Here is a 17,116-nt window from a genome sequence, read left to right as displayed (position 1 = left end):
GACAAAGTCTGGTTCGCGATGGTGGCATTCGGCAGCTCAGCCCAGCTGGTGTCGGCTCTGACCGAGGAGAGCAGTGATGTGGAGGACGCCTGGAAGCAGTTCCAGAAAACAAGTGAGTTGTGGGTCCTGCCACTGGGGTGTGTTCTATGTTGTGTTTCACTGCATTGGGGTGCGCTGAGTGTTGTGTGTTAACTTGTGTTGCTGAGTGATGCAGTTCCTGGGGTGTAGCTGTGTTGTGTGTTGTGGTGATGGGGTTGTTGTGTGTTCTGTTGTGTCATTTTGGTGGTGGAGTTGTCATTGTGTTGTTGCATCTTGTCATGTCTTGGTGATGAGGTTGTTGTGTGTTGGTTAGTTATGCTGTAGTAATGGGGTTATTGTGTTGTAGTCATGGGGGTTGATGTGTGTTGTGTTCTGTTGTGTTGTTAGGGTTGTGATGGTGTGGCAAGCTGTGTTTTGTCATCGTGTTTGTGCTGTTGGGGTGACAGGATCATCCTTGTGTGTTGTTTTAGGTTGACAGTGTTGTCATTGTGTTATTGCATGTTGGGTTGAGTCATTTTCCTGTGGCGACAGGGATATTTGTATTGCGACAATGGTATTGTCATTGTGTGTTGTGTTCTGTTTAAAGGGTTATCACTGTGTGTTGTGATGTGGTGTTGTGGTGCCAGGGCTGTTGTGTGGTGACCGAGTTGTCATTGTGGTGCAGTGTTGTGTTGACGGGGATGTTGTGTTGGGGTGACAGGTTTGTCCTGGTATTGTTGGCATGTTGGGGTTGTTGTGTTGGGATGATGGGGTAGTGGTGTTGCTGTGTAGTGCTGTGTGAGAGGGTTGTTGTGTTGTGTTGTTAGGGTAACAGGTTTGTCCTGGTGACAGGGTTGTTGTTGTGTTGCTGGGTGGTGATGGCGTTGTCACTGCGCTGTTGTATAGTGTTGTGGAGGAGAGTTGTTTCATTGTGTTGTGGGGTTGGGCTGTGTGTTGTGGTGACAGGGCTGTTGTATGTTATGTTGCTGGAGGGTTATTACTGGATTGCTGGGGTGACAGGGTTGTGTGTGTTGTGTTGTTGTGGTGACGGGGGTGTCGTGTCCCACCCCCAGACAGCTTCACCCAGCGAGGCGCCAACCTGGGGGCCGCGTTGAGGCAGGTTCTGTCCCTGATCCAGACGGAGCCGCCGAGAACCAGCGCCAGGAAACACATCGTGGTTCTGATCACGAGTGGTGAGACAGCCCCCCCCCCATGGGGCAAATACCCCCCAGGGCAGACATTTGGGCTTAACACCCCCATATACCTTCCTGCCTCTGGGGATCCCCCAAACCTCCCTGCCCGAGGACCCCCAGGGACCCCCATGCCCCCTCAGCCCCCCTCCCTGGCACCCCCAGCCCCCCAAGGGCAGTGCACAGGGATAGGACCCCAGCCCAGCCCCCCCACCCCACTGTGGGGCATCTTGGCTCAGGTTCCTTCTTCCTGCCCCACCAGAGAGACACAATGTGGGGCTGGACCCAGCTGGGGTCTCAGCACAGATCCAGGCAGCCGTCCCCGACCCGGACCAGAACCTGGGTAAGTGGACATGGTACCAGGGACTGGGGCCGGGGCCTGTCCCCTCCAGGGGGCGCTGGCTCCCCCCGGCCCCAGGGCAGGGCCTGGCTGGCTCAGGGGGCAGGGAATGGGGCAGGGGCCTGTCCCCTCCAGGGGGCGCTGGCTCCCCCCGGCCCCAGGGCAGGGCCTGGCTGGCTCAGGGGGCAGGGAATGGGGCAGGGGCCTGTCCCCTCTAGGGGGCGCTGGCTCCCCCCGGCCCCAGGGCAGGGACTGGCTGGCTCAGGGGGGCAGGGAATGGGGCAGGGGCCTGTCCCCTCCAGGGGGCGCTGGCTCCGATCCAGCCCCAGGGCAGGGCCTGGCTGGCTCAGGGGGGCGGGAATGGGGCAGGGGCCTGTCCCCTCCAGGGGGCGCCGGCTCCCCCCCGGCCCCAGGGCAGGGCCTGGCTGGCTCAGGGGGGCAGGGAATGGGGCAGGGGCCTGTCCCCTCCAGGGGGCGCTGGCTCCCCCCAGCCCCAGGGCAGGGCCTGGCTGGCTCAGGGGGCAGGGAATGGGGCAGGGGCCTGTATCCTCCAGGGGGCGCTGGCTCCCCCCCGGCCCCAGGGCAGGGCCTGGCTGGCTCAGGGGGCAGGGAATGGGGCAGGGGCCTGTCCCCTCTAGGGGGCGCTGGCTCCGATCCAGCCCCAGGGCAGGGCCTGGCTGGCTCAGGGGGGCAGGGAATGGGGCAGGGGCCTGTATCCTCCAGGGGGCGCTGGCTCCCCCCCGGCCCCAGGGCAGGGCCTGGCTGGCTCAGGGGGGCAGGGAATGGGGCAGGGGCCTGTATCCTCCAGGGGACGCTGGCTCCCCCCCGGCCCCAGGGCAGGGCCTGGCTGGCTCAGGGGGCAGGGAATGGGGCAGGGGCCTGTCCCCTCCAGGGGACGCTGGCTCCCCCCCCGGCCCCAGGGCAGGGCCTGGCTGGCTCAGGGGGCCGGGGATGGGGCAGGGGCCTGGCCCCTCCAGGGGGCGCTGGCTCCCCCCGGCCCCAGGGCAGGGCCTGGCTGGCTCAGGGGGGCAGGGAATGGGGCAAGGGCCTGTCCCCTCCAGGGGACGCTGGCTCCCCCCCGGCCCCTGGCAGGGCCTGGCTGGCTCAGGGGGGCAGGGGATGGGGCAGGGGCCTGTCCCCTCCAGGGGGCGCTGGCTCCCCCCGGCCCCAGGGCAGGGCCTGGCTGGCTCAGGGGGCAGGGAATGGGGCAGGGGCCTGTCCCCTCCAGGGGACGCTGGCTCCCCCCCGGCCCCAGGGCAGGGCCTGGCTGGCTCAGGGGGCAGGGACTGGGGCAGGGGCCTGTCCCCTCTAGGGGGCACTGGCTCCCCCCGGCCCCAGGGCAGGGCCTGGCTGGCTCAGGGGGGCGGGAATGGGGCAGGGGCCTGTCCCCTCCAGGGGGCGCCGGCTCCCCCCCGGCCCCAGGGCAGGGCCTGGCTGGCTCAGGGGGGCAGGGAATGGGGCAGGGGCCTGTCCCCTCCAGGGGGCGCTGGCTCCCCCCAGCCCCAGGGCAGGGCCTGGCTGGCTCAGGGGGCAGGGAATGGGGCAGGGGCCTGTATCCTCCAGGGGGCGCTGGCTCCCCCCCGGCCCCAGGGCAGGGCCTGGCTGGCTCAGGGGGCAGGGAATGGGGCAGGGGCCTGTCCCCTCTAGGGGGCGCTGGCTCCGATCCAGCCCCAGGGCAGGGCCTGGCTGGCTCAGGGGGGCAGGGAATGGGGCAGGGGCCTGTATCCTCCAGGGGGCGCTGGCTCCCCCCCGGCCCCAGGGCAGGGCCTGGCTGGCTCAGGGGGGCAGGGAATGGGGCAGGGGCCTGTATCCTCCAGGGGACGCTGGCTCCCCCCCGGCCCCAGGGCAGGGCCTGGCTGGCTCAGGGGGCAGGGAATGGGGCAGGGGCCTGTCCCCTCCAGGGGACGCTGGCTCCCCCCCCGGCCCCAGGGCAGGGCCTGGCTGGCTCAGGGGGCAGGGAATGGGGCAGGGGCCTGGCCCCTCCAGGGGGCGCTGGCTCCCCCCGGCCCCAGGGCAGGGCCTGGCTGGCTCAGGGGGGCAGGGAATGGGGCAGGGGCCTGTCCCCTCCAGGGGACGCTGGCTCCCCCCCGGCCCCTGGCAGGGCCTGGCTGGCTCAGGGGGGCAGGGGATGGGGCAGGGGCCTGTCCCCTCTAGGGGACGCTGGCTCCCCCCCGGCCCCTGGCAGGGCCTGGCTGGCTCAGGGGGGCAGGGGATGGGGCAGGGGCCTGTCCCCTCCAGGGGACGCTGGCTCCCCCCCGGCCCCTGGCAGGGCCTGGCTGGCTCAGGGGGGCAGGGAATGGGGCAGGGGCCTGTCCCCTCCAGGGGACGCTGGCTCCCCCCCGGCCCCAGGGCAGGGCCTGGCTGGCTCAGGGGGCAGGGACTGGGGCAGGGGCCTGTCCCCTCTAGGGGGCACTGGCTCCCCCCGGCCCCAGGGCAGGGCCTGGCTGGCTCAGGGGGCAGGGACTGGGGCAGGGGCCTGTCCCCTCCAGGGGGCACTGGCTCCCCCCGGCCCCAGGGCAGGGCCTGGCTGGCTCAGGGGGGCGGGGAATGGGGCAGGGGCCTGTCCCCTCCAGGGGGCGCTGGCTCCCCCCGGCCCCAGGGCAGGGCCTGGCTGGCTCAGGGGGGCGGGGAATGGGGCAGGGGCCTGTCCCCTCCAGGGGGCGCTGGCTCCGATCCAGCCCCAGGGCAGGGCCTGGCTGGCTCAGGGGGGCAGGGAATGGGGCAGGGGCCTGTCCCCTCCAGGGGGCGCTGGCTCCCCCCAGCCCCAGGGCAGGGCCTGGCTGGCTCAGGGGGGCAGGGAATGGGGCAGGGGCCTGTCCCCTCTAGGGGGCGCCGGCTCCCCCCGGCCCCAGGGCAGGGCCTGGCTGGCTCAGGGGGCAGGGAATGGGGCAGGGGCCTGTCCCCTCCAGGGGGCGCTGGCTCCCCCCGGCCCCAGGGCAGGGCCTGGCTGGCTCAGGGGCGTGGGGCCTTGCCCCAGAGGACACTCCCTAGTGACCCCACCCACCCCAGATATCTTCGCGCTGGGGGTCGGCGGTGCCCACAAGGAGCAGATGGAGCGAATCGCCACGAAGAAACCGGGAACCCAAAGATCCTTCTACCTGCAGAGCTACCGTGACCTGGGGGCCCTCACCCAGCTGCTGTGGGGCTTGGGTGAGTCGGGGGGGGCTCTGGCTCTGGCAGGGGAGTGGGGTAGAGCGGGGGGAGGGGGAGGCTGGACGCCAGGACTCCTGGGTTCTCTCCCCAGCTCTGGGAGGGGAGTGGGGGGTCAGAGCGGGGGGGGGGGGCTGGGAGCCAGGACTCCTGGGTTCTCTCCCTGGCTCTGGGAGGGGAGTGGGGGGTCAGAGCGGGGGCGGGGGGCTGGACGCCAGGACTCCTGGGTTCTCTCCCAGCCCGGGGAGGGGAGGGGGATCCCTGCAGCCCCCCCCCTCAGCCCCTGCCTCTGTGTCTCCAGACGAAGGTCTCGGCTGTGGGGTGCGGGGCGTGGGGCGCAGCCTGTCCATGGAGCGGGTTTTCCGTGGGGAGCAGGCGGAGGAGAAGCAGTGGCCCTGGCAGGTGTATCTGAAGTTGAAAGACAAGGTAGGAAGCCCCCCCGATACCCTCCCCCCCCCGGCCGCCCCATCTCCCCACCCCACTGAGCCTGCTTTCTCCCCCGCCCCTGCCCCAGCATCATTCCTACAGCGCGGGGGGCTCCATCGTGGCCCCCTCCTGGGTCCTGACCGCGGCTCACAACATCTGGGACGCCGAGGCCGGGCGAGCCATGGCCCCGGACCAAGTCACTGCGGCTGTCGGTGAGCCCGCACTGGGGGCGCCGGGGCGGGGGGCTGGGCAGGGGGCGCTGTGCCATGGGGGGCAGGTGGGGGGCTGGGCAGGGGGCGCCGTGGCATGGGGGGCAGGTGGGGGGCTGGGCAGGGGGCGCCTTGTCGGGAGGGGCAGGTGGGGGGCTGGGCAGGGGGCACCGTGGCATGGGGAGCAGGTGGGGGGCTAGGCAGGGGGCGCCGTGGCATGGGGGGCAGGTGGGGGGCTGGGCAGGGGGCGCCGTGGCATGGGGGGCAGGTGGGGGGCTGGGCAGGGGGCGCCGTGCCAGGGGGGGCAGGTGGGGGGGCTGGGCAGGGGCGCCGTGCCAGGGGGGGCAGGTGGGGGGCTGGGCAGGGGGCGCCGTGCCAGGGGGGGCAGGTGGGGGGCTGGGCAGGGGGCGCCGTGGCATGGGGGGCAGGTGGGGGGCTGGTCCCGGCGCGCCGGGGCATGGCGGGCAGGTGGGGGGCTGGGCAGGGGGCGCCGGGGCATGGTGGGCCGGTGGGGGGGTGGGCAGGGGGCGCCGTTGCATGGGGGGCAGGTGGGGGGCTGGGCAGGGGGCGCCGTGGCATGGGGGCAGGTGGGGGGCTGGGCACGGGGCACCATGCCAGGGGGGGCAGGTGGGGGGCTGGACAGGGGGCGCCGTGGCATGGGGGGCAGGTGGGGGGCTGGGCAGGGGGCGCCGTGGCCGGGACTGACACATGTCTGTGACCCCAGGGCTGACCACCACCCCCAAGCAGCCCCCAGGCCTCCGCGTGGGGCAAATCATCGTCCACGAGGGCTACAAAGGGCTTTTGAATTTTGACTTCGACATCGCACTGCTCAACCTCACCGAGCCTCTGGCCTTCACCCCCAAAATCCGGTGAGATGCCCGCCGGACTCCTGGGTTCTCTCCCGGCTCTGGGAGGGGAGTGGGGGCTGGTGGTTAGAGCAGGGGGGGCTGGGAGCCAGGACTCCTGGGTTCTCTCCCGGCTCTGGGAGGGGAGTGGGGGCTGGTGGGTTAGAGCAGGGGGGGCTGGGAGCCAGGACTCCTGGGTTCTCTCCCGGCTCTGGGCGGGGAGTGGGGGCTGGTGGTTACAGCCGGGGGGGCTGGGAGCCAGGACTCCTGGGTTCTCTCCCCGGCTCTGGGAGGGGAGTGGGGGCTGGTGGGTCAGAGCGGGGGGGGCTGGGAGCCAGGACTCCTGGGTTCTCTCCCGGCTCTGGGAGGGGAGTGGGGGCTGGTGGTTAGAGCAGGGGGGGCTGGGAGCCAGGACTCCTGGGTTCTCTCCCCGGCTCTGGGAGGGGAGTGGGGGCTGGTGGTTAGAGCAGGGGGGGCTGGGAGCCAGGACTCCTGGGTTCTCTCCCCGGCTCTGGGAGGGGAGTGGGGGCTGGTGGGTCAGAGCGGGGGGGGCTGGGAGCCAGGACTCCTGGGTTCTCTCCCCGGCTCTGGGAGGGGAGCAGGGTCTGACTCCCTGCGGTGCCGTCCCAGGCCCGTCTGTCTCCCCTGCAGCGCAGAGATGAGGCGCATCCTGGACCTGCCGGCGGCCGGCTGGGAGGAGACGTGCGCGTACCAAGGTGACGAGGGGAGGCTGCGGGTGGCAGTGGGGAAGGAAGCCTGGGGTCAGCCGGGGGGAGCGGGGCCGCCCTGTGCCCCCTGACCTGTGGCTCCCCCCAGGCCGGATCCTGACGGGGCACGGCGGCGATGAGGAGGAGAGAGAAATCCGGGGCATCATCACCGGCTGGGGGAAGATCGGGAACCGGGCAACCAGTAAGGTGCTGCAGCAGGCCGAGGTGGTGATACAGGTACGGGCGGCACCCCGGGGGCAGCACCCAGCACGGGCGGCAGGGGGCATAAGCACAGAGCAGGGCCCGTACCCGCCAGCAGGGGGCAGCAGGACACACACACGGCAGGGCCCGTCCCCGCCAGCAGGGGGCAGCAGGACACACACACACACAGCAGGGCCCGTACCCGCCAGCAGGGGGCAGCAGGACACACACACGGCAGGGCCCGTCCCCGCCAGCAGGGGGCAGCAGGACACACACACACACAGCAGGGCCCGTCCCCGCCAGCAGGGGGCAGCAGGACACACACACAGAGCAGGGCCCATCCCCGCCAGCAGGGGGCAGCAGGACACACACACACAGCAGGGCCCGTCCCCGCCAGCAGGGGGCAGCAGGACACACACACAGCAGGGCCCGTCCCCGCCAGCAGGGGGCAGCAGGACACATACACACACAGCAGGGCCCGTCCCCGCCAGCAGGGGGCAGCCAGGACACACACAGAGCAGGGCCCGTCCCCGCCAGCAGGGGGCAGCCAGGACACACACACAGCAGGGCCCGTCCCCGCCAGCAGGGGGCAGCAGGACACACACACGGCAGGGCCCGTCCCCGCCAGCAGGGGGCAGCAGGACACACACACACACAGCAGGGCCCGTCCCCGCCAGCAGGGGGCAGCCAGGACACACACAGAGCAGGGCCCGTCCCCGCCAGCAGGGGGCAGCAGGACACACACACAGCAGGGCCCGTCCCCGCCAGCAGGGGGCAGCAGGACACACACACAGGGCAGGGCCCATCCCCGCCAGCAGGGGGCAGCAGGACACACACACAGCAGGGCCCGACCCCGCCAGCAGGGGGCAGCCAGGACACACACAGGGCAGGGCCCGTCCCCGCCAGCAGGGGGCAGCAGGACACACACACGGCAGAGCCCGTCCCCGCCAGCAGGGGGCAGCAGGACACACACACACACACAGCAGGGCCCGTCCCCGCCAGCAGGGGGCAGCAGGACACACACACACACACAGCAGGGCCCGTCCCCGCCAGCAGGGGGCAGCAGGACACACACACAGCAGGGCCCGCCCCCGCCAGCAGGGGGCAGCAGGACACACACTCAGAGCAGGGCCCATCCCCGCCAGCAGGGGGCAGCAGGACACACACACAGAGCAGGGCCCGTCCCCGCCACCAGGGGGCAGCAGGACACACACACACACAGCAGGGCCCGTCCCCGCCAGCAGGGGGCAGCAGGACACACACAGAGCAGGGCCCGTCCCCGCCAGCAGGGGGCAGCAGGACACACACTCAGAGCAGGGCCCGTCCCCGCCAGCAGGGGGCAGCAGGACACACACTCAGAGCAGGGCCCGTCCCCGCCAGCAGGGGGCAGCAGGACACACACTCAGAGCAGGGCCCGTCCCCGCCAGCAGGGGGCAGCGGGACACACACAGAGCAGGGCCCGTCCCCGCCAGCAGGGGGCAGCAGGACACACACACAGAGCAGGGCCCGTCCCCGCCAGCAGGGGGCAGCAGGACACACACACAGAGCAGGGCCCGTCCCCGCCAGCAGGGGGCAGCAGGACACACACTCAGAGCAGGGCCCGTCCCCGCCAGCAGGGGGCAGCAGGACACACACACACACAGCAGGGCCCGTCCCCGCCAGCAGGGGGCAGCAGGACACACACACAGAGCAGGGCCCATCCCCGCCAGCAGGGGGCAGCAGGACACACACACAGAGCAGGGCCCGTCCCCGCCAGCAGGGGGCAGCAGGACACAGACAGAGCAGGGCCTGTCCCCGCCAGCAGGGGGCAGCAGGACACACACACAGCAGGGCCCGTCCCCGCCAGCAGGGGGCAGCAGGACACACACACAGCAGGGCCCGTCCCCGCCAGCAGGGGGCAGCAGGACACACACACAGCAGGGCCCGTCCCCGCCAGCAGGGGGCAGCAGGACACACACACAGCAGGGCCCGTCCCCGCCACCAGGGGGCAGCAGGACACACACAGAACAGGGCCCATCCCCGCCACCAGGGGGCAGCAGGACACACACAGAGCAGGGCCCGTCCCCGCCAGCAGGGGGCAGCGGGACACACACAGAGCAGGGCCCGTCCCACACCCTGGTGGGGGTGGGGTCTGTTAACCCCTCACTCCCCAGCTCCCCTGTCTGGTTGCAGAGCCGCCCACACTGCCAGGAGAAGCTGAAAAATTTCACCTCCAACATGTTTTGTGCCGTCGGAGAGAAGGGTCAAGATGCCTGCGGGGGTGAGTGTCCCCCCCCCCGGTCCGCCCCAAACCCCCTGCAGCCCGGGCCCTCCACTCCTCTCCCCCTCCATTCATCCTTCCCTCCAGTCATCTGCCGCCAGCCCTGCGTTCACACTGCAGCCTTGTGTTCATTCCCTCCTCATTCCACCGTCCGCCCACTGCTTCCTTCCCTCCTTCCTTTCCTCGCCGCCTCCCCGTCATTCGCTTTCCTTTCTACAGTCATCGATTCGGCCCTGTTCCTTCTCTCTTCCAGGCTTCGCTCCTTCCCTCTGCTCCGGATTCACCCCCGCGTGACTCCGGCAGTTCCGCAGGCGCCCCCCACGCGGGACCGGCTTCCTTCACGCGTTCATTCCTCGAGTCCTTCCTTCGCTCCGGCCTGGATTCCTCGCTTCTCTAATTCCTTCCTTCATTTCCCTGACTCATTCCTTCCTTCCTTGATTCCTGCGGCCATTCATTCCCGCTCCTGTTTCTTCATCCCCCCCCACCCCACCCCCAGCTCCCGCCCCCAGGATTTCAACCCTCGTGTCCCTTCCTCCCCCCAGGTGACTCCGGGGGACCCTTCGTAGTGAAGCGAAACCAGCGCTGGATACAGGTGAGACGCTCCCAGACCGACGGACCCTCCCGGGGATGGGCCGACAGACACGGGAGAGGGCGGGAGACCGGACTGAGCCCCCCCGCCCCCAATACCACCCTGCTCTCAGGAGTGTGGACACAACAGGACGATATAATGTAATACAAACATTCACCACCAGAGGGCGATGAAAGACCTTCCAAAAGCAGTGAGGGGCCTGGCTAGTGAGAGCCCGGGGCTGGCAGTGAGGGGCACCGGCAGGGCTGGGGGGGGCTGCGGGTCGGGAGTGAGGGGCACCGGCAGAGCTGGGGGGGGCAGGGCTGGCAGGGGCTGCGGGTCGGGAGTGAGGGGCACCGGCAGAGCTGGGCTGGCAGGGGCTGCGGGGCGGGAGTGAGGGGCACCAGCAGAGCTGGGGGGGGGGGGGCAGGGGCTGCGGGTCGGGAGTGAGGGGCACCGGCTGGGCTGGGGGAACAGGGCAGGGCTGGGGGGGGCTGCGGGTCGGGAGTGAGGGGCCCCGGCAGAGCTGGGCTGGCAGGGGCTGCGGGTCGGGAGTGAGGGGCACCGGCAGAGCTGGGAGCAGGGCTGGGCTGGCAGGGGCTGCGGGGCGGGAGTGAGGGGCACCGGCAGGGCTGGGGGGGCAGGGCTGGGCTGGCAGGGGCTGCGGGGCGGGAGTGAGGGGCACCGGCAGAGCTGGGGGAACAGGGCTGGGCTGGCAGGGGCTGCGGGTCGGGAGTGAGGGGCACCGGCAGAGCTGGGCTGGCAGGGCTGGGCTGGCAGGGGCTGCGGGTCGGGAGTGAGGGGCACTGGCAGGGCTGGGCTGGGGGGGATGCGGGTCGGGAGTGAGGGGCACCGGCAGGGCTGGGCTGGGGGGGATGCGGGTCGGGAGTGAGGGGCACCGGCAGGGCTGGGCTGGGGGGGCTGCGGGTCGGGAGTGAGGGGCACCAGCAGGGCTGGGCTGGGGGGGCTGCGGGTCGGGAGTGAGGGGCACCAGCAGGGCTGGCAGGGGCTGCGGGTCGGGAGTGAGGGGCACCGGCAGGGCTGGGCTGGGGGGGCTGCGGGTCGGGAGTGAGGGGCACTGGCAGGGCTGGGGGGGCTGCGGGTCGGGAGTGAGGGGCACAGGCAGGGCTGTGGGGGCTGCGGGTCGGGAGTGAGGGGCACCAGCAGGGCTGGGGGGGCTGCGGGTCGGGAGTGAGGGGCACCAGCAGGGCTGGCAGGGGCTGCGGGTCGGGAGTGAGGGGCACCGACAGGGCTGGGCTGGGGGGGCTGCGGGTCGGGACTGAGGGGCCCCCTCGCTCTCTCCCCGCAGGTTGGCATCGTGAGCCATGGTTCCACCCAGAAGTGCGATGGCACCAGCCTAGGAGTCTACACGAGCGTCCCGCAGCTCATGGGCTGGATCAGGAAGAAGGTCCCGGAGCTGGGATTCGAGTGACTCTCCCCCGCCGCCCCAGCACACTCCCCCGCAGGCCAGGCCAGGCCCGGGCCCCCTTCCCTCGAGACGCGCTGCCCCCCCCGCCGACCACGCTAGAACCCAGGCGTCCGAGCCCGGGACAGCCGGGCCCCCGGCGCCTCACGGGCTTTGTGCCTGGAAACAATAAAGCTCGTGGATCTTTGAAACCATGAAACCATCTTTGCCTCCTGTCCTGACTTAAAGTGGTGTCTCCACTCCCCTCCCAGAGAACCCAGGAGTCCTGGCTCCCAGCCCCCGCTCCCCTCCCAGAGAACCCAGGAGTCCTGGCTCCCAGCCCCCGCTCCCCTCCCAGAGAACCCAGGAGTCCTGGCTCCCAGCCCCCGCTCCCCTCCCAGAGAACCCAGGAATCCTGGCTCCCAGCCCCCGCTCCCCTCCCAGAGAACCCAGGAGTCCTGGCTCCCAGCCCCCGCTCCCCTCCCAGAGAACCCAGGAGTCCTGGCTCCCAGCCCCCGCTCCCCTCCCAGAGAACCCAGGAGTCCGGGCTCCCAGTCCCCACTCCCCTCCCTCAGCCAGGAGAACCCAGGAGTCCTGGCTCCCAGCCCCCACTCCCCTCCCTCAGCCAGGAGAACCCAGGAGTCCGGGCTCCCAGCCCCCGCTCCCCTCCCTCAGCCAGGAGAACCCAGGAGTCCGGGCTCCCAGCCCCCGCCCCGCCCCGCTCCTTGCCGGGACCGGATCTGCGGGGGCGTCTCTCCGGCCGCCGGGGAAAGTTGGAGTTTGGGGCGTTGAGTCACCGGCTCAGAGCCCGCTCGGGACAGGAGCCGCCGGGACCCGGAGCCAGCGATGGAGACTCGGGGGGGCCTCGCCGTGGTGCTGCTGGTGCTGCTGGGGGGCGCCCGGGGCGAGCCGGCCGCAGGTGAGGGGGGCCCGGCCCGGGGGGCTGCGGGGGCCCGGGGGCGCTTTGCCGCTGGGCCGGGAGGGGCGGCTGGTGCCGGGGCTGGGGGGGGCGGGAGGGGTGAGTGGTTCGGGGGGGGGGGCGGCGTGTGTCTGTGGGGGGGCTGCCGTGGGGGGGGCTGGTTCCGGGGGGGAGGGGGGAGGGGTGTGTGTGTGGGGCTGGCTGCGGGGGGGGCTGGTTCTCGGGGTGGGGCTGGCTGGGGGGCTGAGTGGTTCGGGGGGGCGGCATGTGGGGGGGGCTGCCGGGGGGTGTCTGGTTCCGGGGGGGGGGCGCGGGGTGTGTGGGGGGCTGCCGGGGGGGGGGAGCTGGCGGGGGGGCGGGGCTGGTTTGATGTTGCGGTGCCGGGGGGGGTCAGCCCCGCCCGTTCCTTTCTATGAATGGGACCGTGTGGCCACGCCCCCTCCCCGCCTCCCCATTGGCTGCCGGCGCTGGGGGGGGCGCTGGGGGTTCAGGGAGCAGAACTCGAGGCATCTCCTTCCAGGAGGCGGGGCCTAGGGGAGGGGAGGGGCGGGGCCTAGGGGAGGGGAGGGGCGGGGCCTGGGGACCCCCCCTTCCCTGCAGCCCCCACGTGCGCGGCGGGGGCGGGGCCGGTGATTTCATTCATGGGATATGCCGGCGGGGGGGGGGCGGGGGTGAGTCACCGGGCTCGTGATGTGACGTCACAGGGGGCGGGGCTGATGAGCAATGCTGGATTGTCCAGTGGGGGGGAGCTGCCCCCAGCCCCCCCCCAACGCGCCCCCCCGAAAAATACTGCCCCTTGCACCCCCCACATCCGCCACGGCCGCCCAGACCCCCGGGATCCGCTGCCCCAACCCCCCAGAACAATCCCCCCAAATCCCCCAGACCCCGCCGTGCACCCCAAGATCGGACCCCCCAGGTCTACAAAGCTCTCCGCCCCCCAGCTCCGAGCCCCTCCCCTCAGTGTCTGCCCCATGAGCCCCTCCCCTCCCTGAAGGTGACCTGACCAGAAGACCCCCCCAGCTCTGCCGGTGCCCCTCACTCCCGACCCGCAGCCCCTGCCAGCCCAGCCCTGCCCCCCCCCCCCAGCTCTGCCGGTGCCCCTCACTCCCGACCCGCAGCCCCTGCCAGCCCAGCCCTGCCCCCCCCCAGCTCTGCCGGTGCCCCTCACTCCCGACCCGCAGCCCCTGCCAGCCCAGCCCTGCCCCCCCCCAGCTCTGCCGGTGCCCCTCACTCCCGACCCGCAGCCCCTGCCAGCCCAACCCTGCCCCCCTCAGCTCTGCCGGTGCCCCTCACTCCCGACCCACAGCCCCTGCCAGCCCAGCCCTGGGCTCCCCCAGCTCTGCCGGTGCCCCTCACTCCCGACCCGCAGCCCCTGCCAGCCCAGCCCTGGGCTCCCCCAGCTCTGCCGGTGCCCCTCACTCCCGACCCGCAGCCCCCTGCCAGCCCAGCCCTGCCCCCACCCCAGCCCTGCTAACCTGGCACCAGGGTTGGGTTTCGGGGTGAAATGTGACCCCGGCTCCATCTGCCCCTGACGTTCACCAGCTGGAAATAGGCCCCTCGTCATGGGGGGGAGTCAGAGCCCGGGGGGGGGGTCAGGGGGCGTCGAAGTTACAGGTTTCTCCCTTAACTTCGTTTTCTCTCTTTTCTCCTTCCGTCCCCCCCCCCCACCAGGTCCCTCCTGCCCGGGGGGCCAGTCGTGGAGCCCCGACCTGGACAAGTGCATGGACTGCACCATCTGCCTCCACCGCACCAAGAACGACTTCTGCGCCACATGTACGTCCCCCCCCACACACCCACAATGCACTGGGGGGGTCTGGGGGGTGGACGGAGGCAGGAGGGGGCGTCAGGGTGTGGGGCTGAGTGCAGGGGGATTCTTGGGGAGGATCTGGGGGGTGGACGGAGGCAGGAGGGGGCGTCAGGGTGTGGGGCTGAGTGCAGGGGGATTCCTGGGGAGGATCTGGGGGGTGGACGGAGGCAGGAGGGGGCGTCAGGGTGTGGGGCTGAGTGCAGGGGATTCTTGGGGAGGATCTGGGGGGTGGCCGCTCTGGGGTGACTCGAGGGCCAGTGGGGGTTCTGGGATGCCCCTCCCCCCGTTAACCCAGCCCTCTCCTCTCTGCCCCCAGGTGGCGAGCCCCAGCCCCAGGACTCCCGGCTGTGGCTGGCTGTGGGGGGCGCCGTGGGGGGAGTCGCTGTGCTCGGCCTGGTGGGGGGGGCACTGCTATGGGCCCGCTGCCGCAAGAGGGAGAAATTCACCAGTGAGTGACCCGCCCCCCGGAATCCCAGAATCACCTTGGGCCCCAACCTCCCTGAACCCCCACATCTGCCCCATCCCCCACCCCCAGATCTTCCGCTCCCCAAATCCCAGACCCAGCCCCCCTCTCTCCACCTGCCCCCATCATCCTGATTCTGCCCATGGGCCCCCCAAACTTCCCCCCATTTCTCCCCCCCCACCCTCCCCAGACTCCCCCCCACGTCCCCCCCGACACCCCAGTAACTGTCCTGGCGTCTCCTTTCCAGCCCCCATAGAAGAGACTGGAGGCCACTCGGGCGAAGAGTCGCTGATAGATTGATGGTAAGAGACATCCATGGTGCCCCGCACTCCCGACCCGCAGCCCCTACCAGCCCAGCCCTGCCCCCCCCAGCTCTGCCGGTGCCCCTCACTCCCGACCCGCAGCCCCTGCTAGCCCAGCTCCCCCCCCCCCCCCGCCCCCAGCTCTGCCGGTGCCCCTCACTCCCGACCCGCAGCCCCTACCAGCCCTGCCCCCCCCACCCCTGCCGGTGCCCCTCACTCCCGACCCGCAGCCCCTGCCAGCCCAGCCCTGCCCCCCCCAGCCCTGCCAGTGCCCCTCACTCCCGACCCGCAGCCCCTGCCAGCCCAGCTCCCCCCCCAGCCCTGCCGGTGCCCCTCACTCCCAACCCACAGCCCCTGCTAGCCCAGCTCCCCCCCCCGCCCCCAGCTCTGCCGGTGCCCCTCACTCCCGACCCGCAGCCCCTGCCAGCCCTGCCCTGCCCCCCCCGCATGCGCTGCCGGTGCCCCTCACTCCCGACCCGCAGCCCCTGCCAGCCCAGCCCTCCCCCCCCCCAGCTCTGCCGGTGCCCCTCACTCCCGACCCGCAGCCCCTGCCAGCCCAGCCCTGCCCCCCTCAGCTCTGCCGGTGCCCCTCACTCCCGACCCGCAGCCCCTGCCAGCCCAGCCCTGCCCCCCCAGCCCTGCCGGTGCCCCTCACTCCCGACCCGCAGCCCCTGCCAGCCCAGCTGTGAGGTTGGTTTATTCGTTGGTTCTCTCTCTGGCAGGTGACTCTGGTCTGGGCAGCCGTGGGGCGGAATTGGAGACATTAACCCTTGGATCGCCGCAGGAGCCCCAGCCGCAGCCTTTGACCAGCGTCCCCCCGAACCCTGATTTTCACCACTCCCCAGAAGGACTCTTGGAAGCGGGGGGGGGGGGATGTTCTATTTTGCACAGATTCGGGGGCTGCTGGAGACCCCCAAACCTTCCCCTCACACATCATGTTTCTAGAAAAAATTGGGGGGTGTCTGCTTGAAATACTCCCCCCGGCCCTGAGATGGGGGCTGGGGTTTTCCCCAATGCCCCATATTGGGGCCTCTCCGGCAGCATTACAAATTTGCACTTCCCTGGCTTAGGAAGGGGGGATCTCACATTACAGGGGATCCTCCCTGTGACCCTAAACCTCAGCTCTTGGGCTGCTGTAGAGGAATGTGGGGTCCCTTTGGGAGCACCCCAGGGGGAGACTTGGGGTCCGCTAGAGGCCGTCTAGGGTCTCTTTAAAACTTGTGTAGAACTGGCCCCCCCAGATCGCTGCCCCCCAAAATCAGACACGCTCTATTCCAGGCACAATAACACCGAGGAACTTTTTAACCTCAGGGTGGGGGGGAATCAACGAATGGTACCTCAAAACCTGGGGGGGCACAAATCCAAAGGGGTCAGTATTGCGGGGGGGGGGTATTTACCCCCTCCAGTCTATTCCCCCTGCCCCTCCTGTCCCCCCCCCCAGCATCCTCCTTTTCCCCAGCCCCAGAAATACCAGCCTGTGGCCTGGGACGTGAGTGAATTATCTGTATATAGGGACAGTGTAACTGCTGGAGAACAGTTACATTCCTAAAGCGGGGGCTGGGAGCCCGGACTCCTGGGTTCTCTCCCCAGCTCTGGGAGGGGGGTGATGTCTAGTGGTTAGAGCAGGGGGGCTGGGAGCCAGGACTCCTGGGTTCTCTCCCCGGCGCTGGGAGGGGAGTGGGGGCTGGTGGGTCAGAGCAGGGGGGGCTGGGAGCCAGGACTCCTGGGTTCTCTCCCCGGTTCTGGGAGGGGGTGATGTCTAGTGGTTAGAGCGGGGGGGCTGGGAGCCCGGACTCCTGGGTTCTCTCCCTGGCTCTGGGAGGGGGTGATGTCTAGTGGTTAGAGCGGGGGGGCTGGGAGCCCGGACTCCTGGGTTCTCTCCCCGGCTCTGGGAGGGCTGTCTCCCGGGGGCTTGGGTCCTTTTCTAGCTCTGAATAAGTCCCTGCTGTGTTCCATGAGCTGCTTCACGGGTGGCAGGGCCACCAACGTGACAGGGTTGGAGGTGCCATTTTTGGGGCATCCACCTACATTCCCAGCCGCCCCCCCCCGCCCCATGTGTCTATTTATGTCGTTGACACTAACCGTGTTTCACGTGCGGCTTGAGTAAGAAACCACCGAAGGATTCGCACTTCGCGGTTTCAGGAGAATTACAATAAAATTTTAATTTTGAAACTGACCGTTGAGCTTGGAAGTGGCTCGGAGCCGGCGCCCCCCAGAGGGGCAGAGCCCCGTGTCCCCTCCCTGGGGGCGGGGGGGGGGCTTGTCTCTGCCCCTCCATTTCTCACCCCTTCGTTCCCTCCTTCCTG

The 17,116-nt window shown here is 70.5% G+C and overlaps 2 protein-coding genes across 2 annotated transcripts in view; both read left to right on the top strand.

Annotated features, from left to right (window-relative positions):
* The window catches only part of LOC123368093 (complement factor B-like), a 21,496-nt gene extending 9,966 nt beyond the window's left edge, over nucleotides 1-11,530 (top strand). The window contains exons 8-19 of the mRNA XM_045012590.1: nucleotides 1-112; nucleotides 1,092-1,211; nucleotides 1,471-1,551; nucleotides 4,558-4,698; nucleotides 5,000-5,124; nucleotides 5,213-5,336; nucleotides 6,058-6,202; nucleotides 6,809-6,894; nucleotides 6,995-7,122; nucleotides 9,259-9,346; nucleotides 9,889-9,938; nucleotides 11,224-11,530. The exon at nucleotides 1-112 is cut by the window's left edge and continues 15 nt beyond it. Coding sequence (XP_044868525.1) covers nucleotides 1-112; nucleotides 1,092-1,211; nucleotides 1,471-1,551; nucleotides 4,558-4,698; nucleotides 5,000-5,124; nucleotides 5,213-5,336; nucleotides 6,058-6,202; nucleotides 6,809-6,894; nucleotides 6,995-7,122; nucleotides 9,259-9,346; nucleotides 9,889-9,938; nucleotides 11,224-11,346 — 1,323 coding nt within the window. The 3' untranslated portion in view covers nucleotides 11,347-11,530. The remainder of the gene's footprint in view (nucleotides 113-1,091; nucleotides 1,212-1,470; nucleotides 1,552-4,557; nucleotides 4,699-4,999; nucleotides 5,125-5,212; nucleotides 5,337-6,057; nucleotides 6,203-6,808; nucleotides 6,895-6,994; nucleotides 7,123-9,258; nucleotides 9,347-9,888; nucleotides 9,939-11,223) is intronic.
* Nucleotides 11,531-12,006: 476 nt separating this feature from the next.
* On the top strand, nucleotides 12,007-16,482 carry LOC123369900 (tumor necrosis factor receptor superfamily member 12A-like). The gene is made up of 5 exons (XM_045015954.1): nucleotides 12,007-12,238; nucleotides 13,910-14,011; nucleotides 14,362-14,493; nucleotides 14,756-14,810; nucleotides 15,533-16,482. The coding sequence occupies exons 1-4, from the start codon at nucleotides 12,166-12,168 to the stop codon at nucleotides 14,806-14,808; spliced, it is 360 nt and encodes a 119-aa protein (XP_044871889.1). The 5' UTR covers nucleotides 12,007-12,165; the 3' UTR covers nucleotides 14,809-14,810; nucleotides 15,533-16,482.
* Nucleotides 16,483-17,116: the final 634 nt, after the last annotated feature.

This window comes from Mauremys mutica, chromosome 4 (genome assembly GCF_020497125.1).
Source record: "Mauremys mutica isolate MM-2020 ecotype Southern chromosome 4, ASM2049712v1, whole genome shotgun sequence".
Classification (NCBI taxonomy): Eukaryota; Metazoa; Chordata; order Testudines; family Geoemydidae; genus Mauremys; species Mauremys mutica.
The sequence above is the reverse complement of the archived record's forward strand: the minus strand, read 5'-3'. Positions and strand labels throughout refer to the sequence as shown.

Bases quoted from the DNA above. Each gene is read 5' to 3' on its own strand.
- LOC123369900 (XM_045015954.1), top strand. From the start codon at position 12,166: ATGGAGACTCGGGGGGGCCTCGCCGTGGTGCTGCTGGTGCTGCTGGGG. The intron at 12,239-13,909 runs GTGAGGGGGGCC...CCCCCCCACCAG, and splicing joins CCGGGGCGAGCCGGCCGCAG to GTCCCTCCTGCCCGGGGGGC. The intron at 14,012-14,361 runs GTACGTCCCCCC...CTCTGCCCCCAG, and splicing joins GAACGACTTCTGCGCCACAT to GTGGCGAGCCCCAGCCCCAG.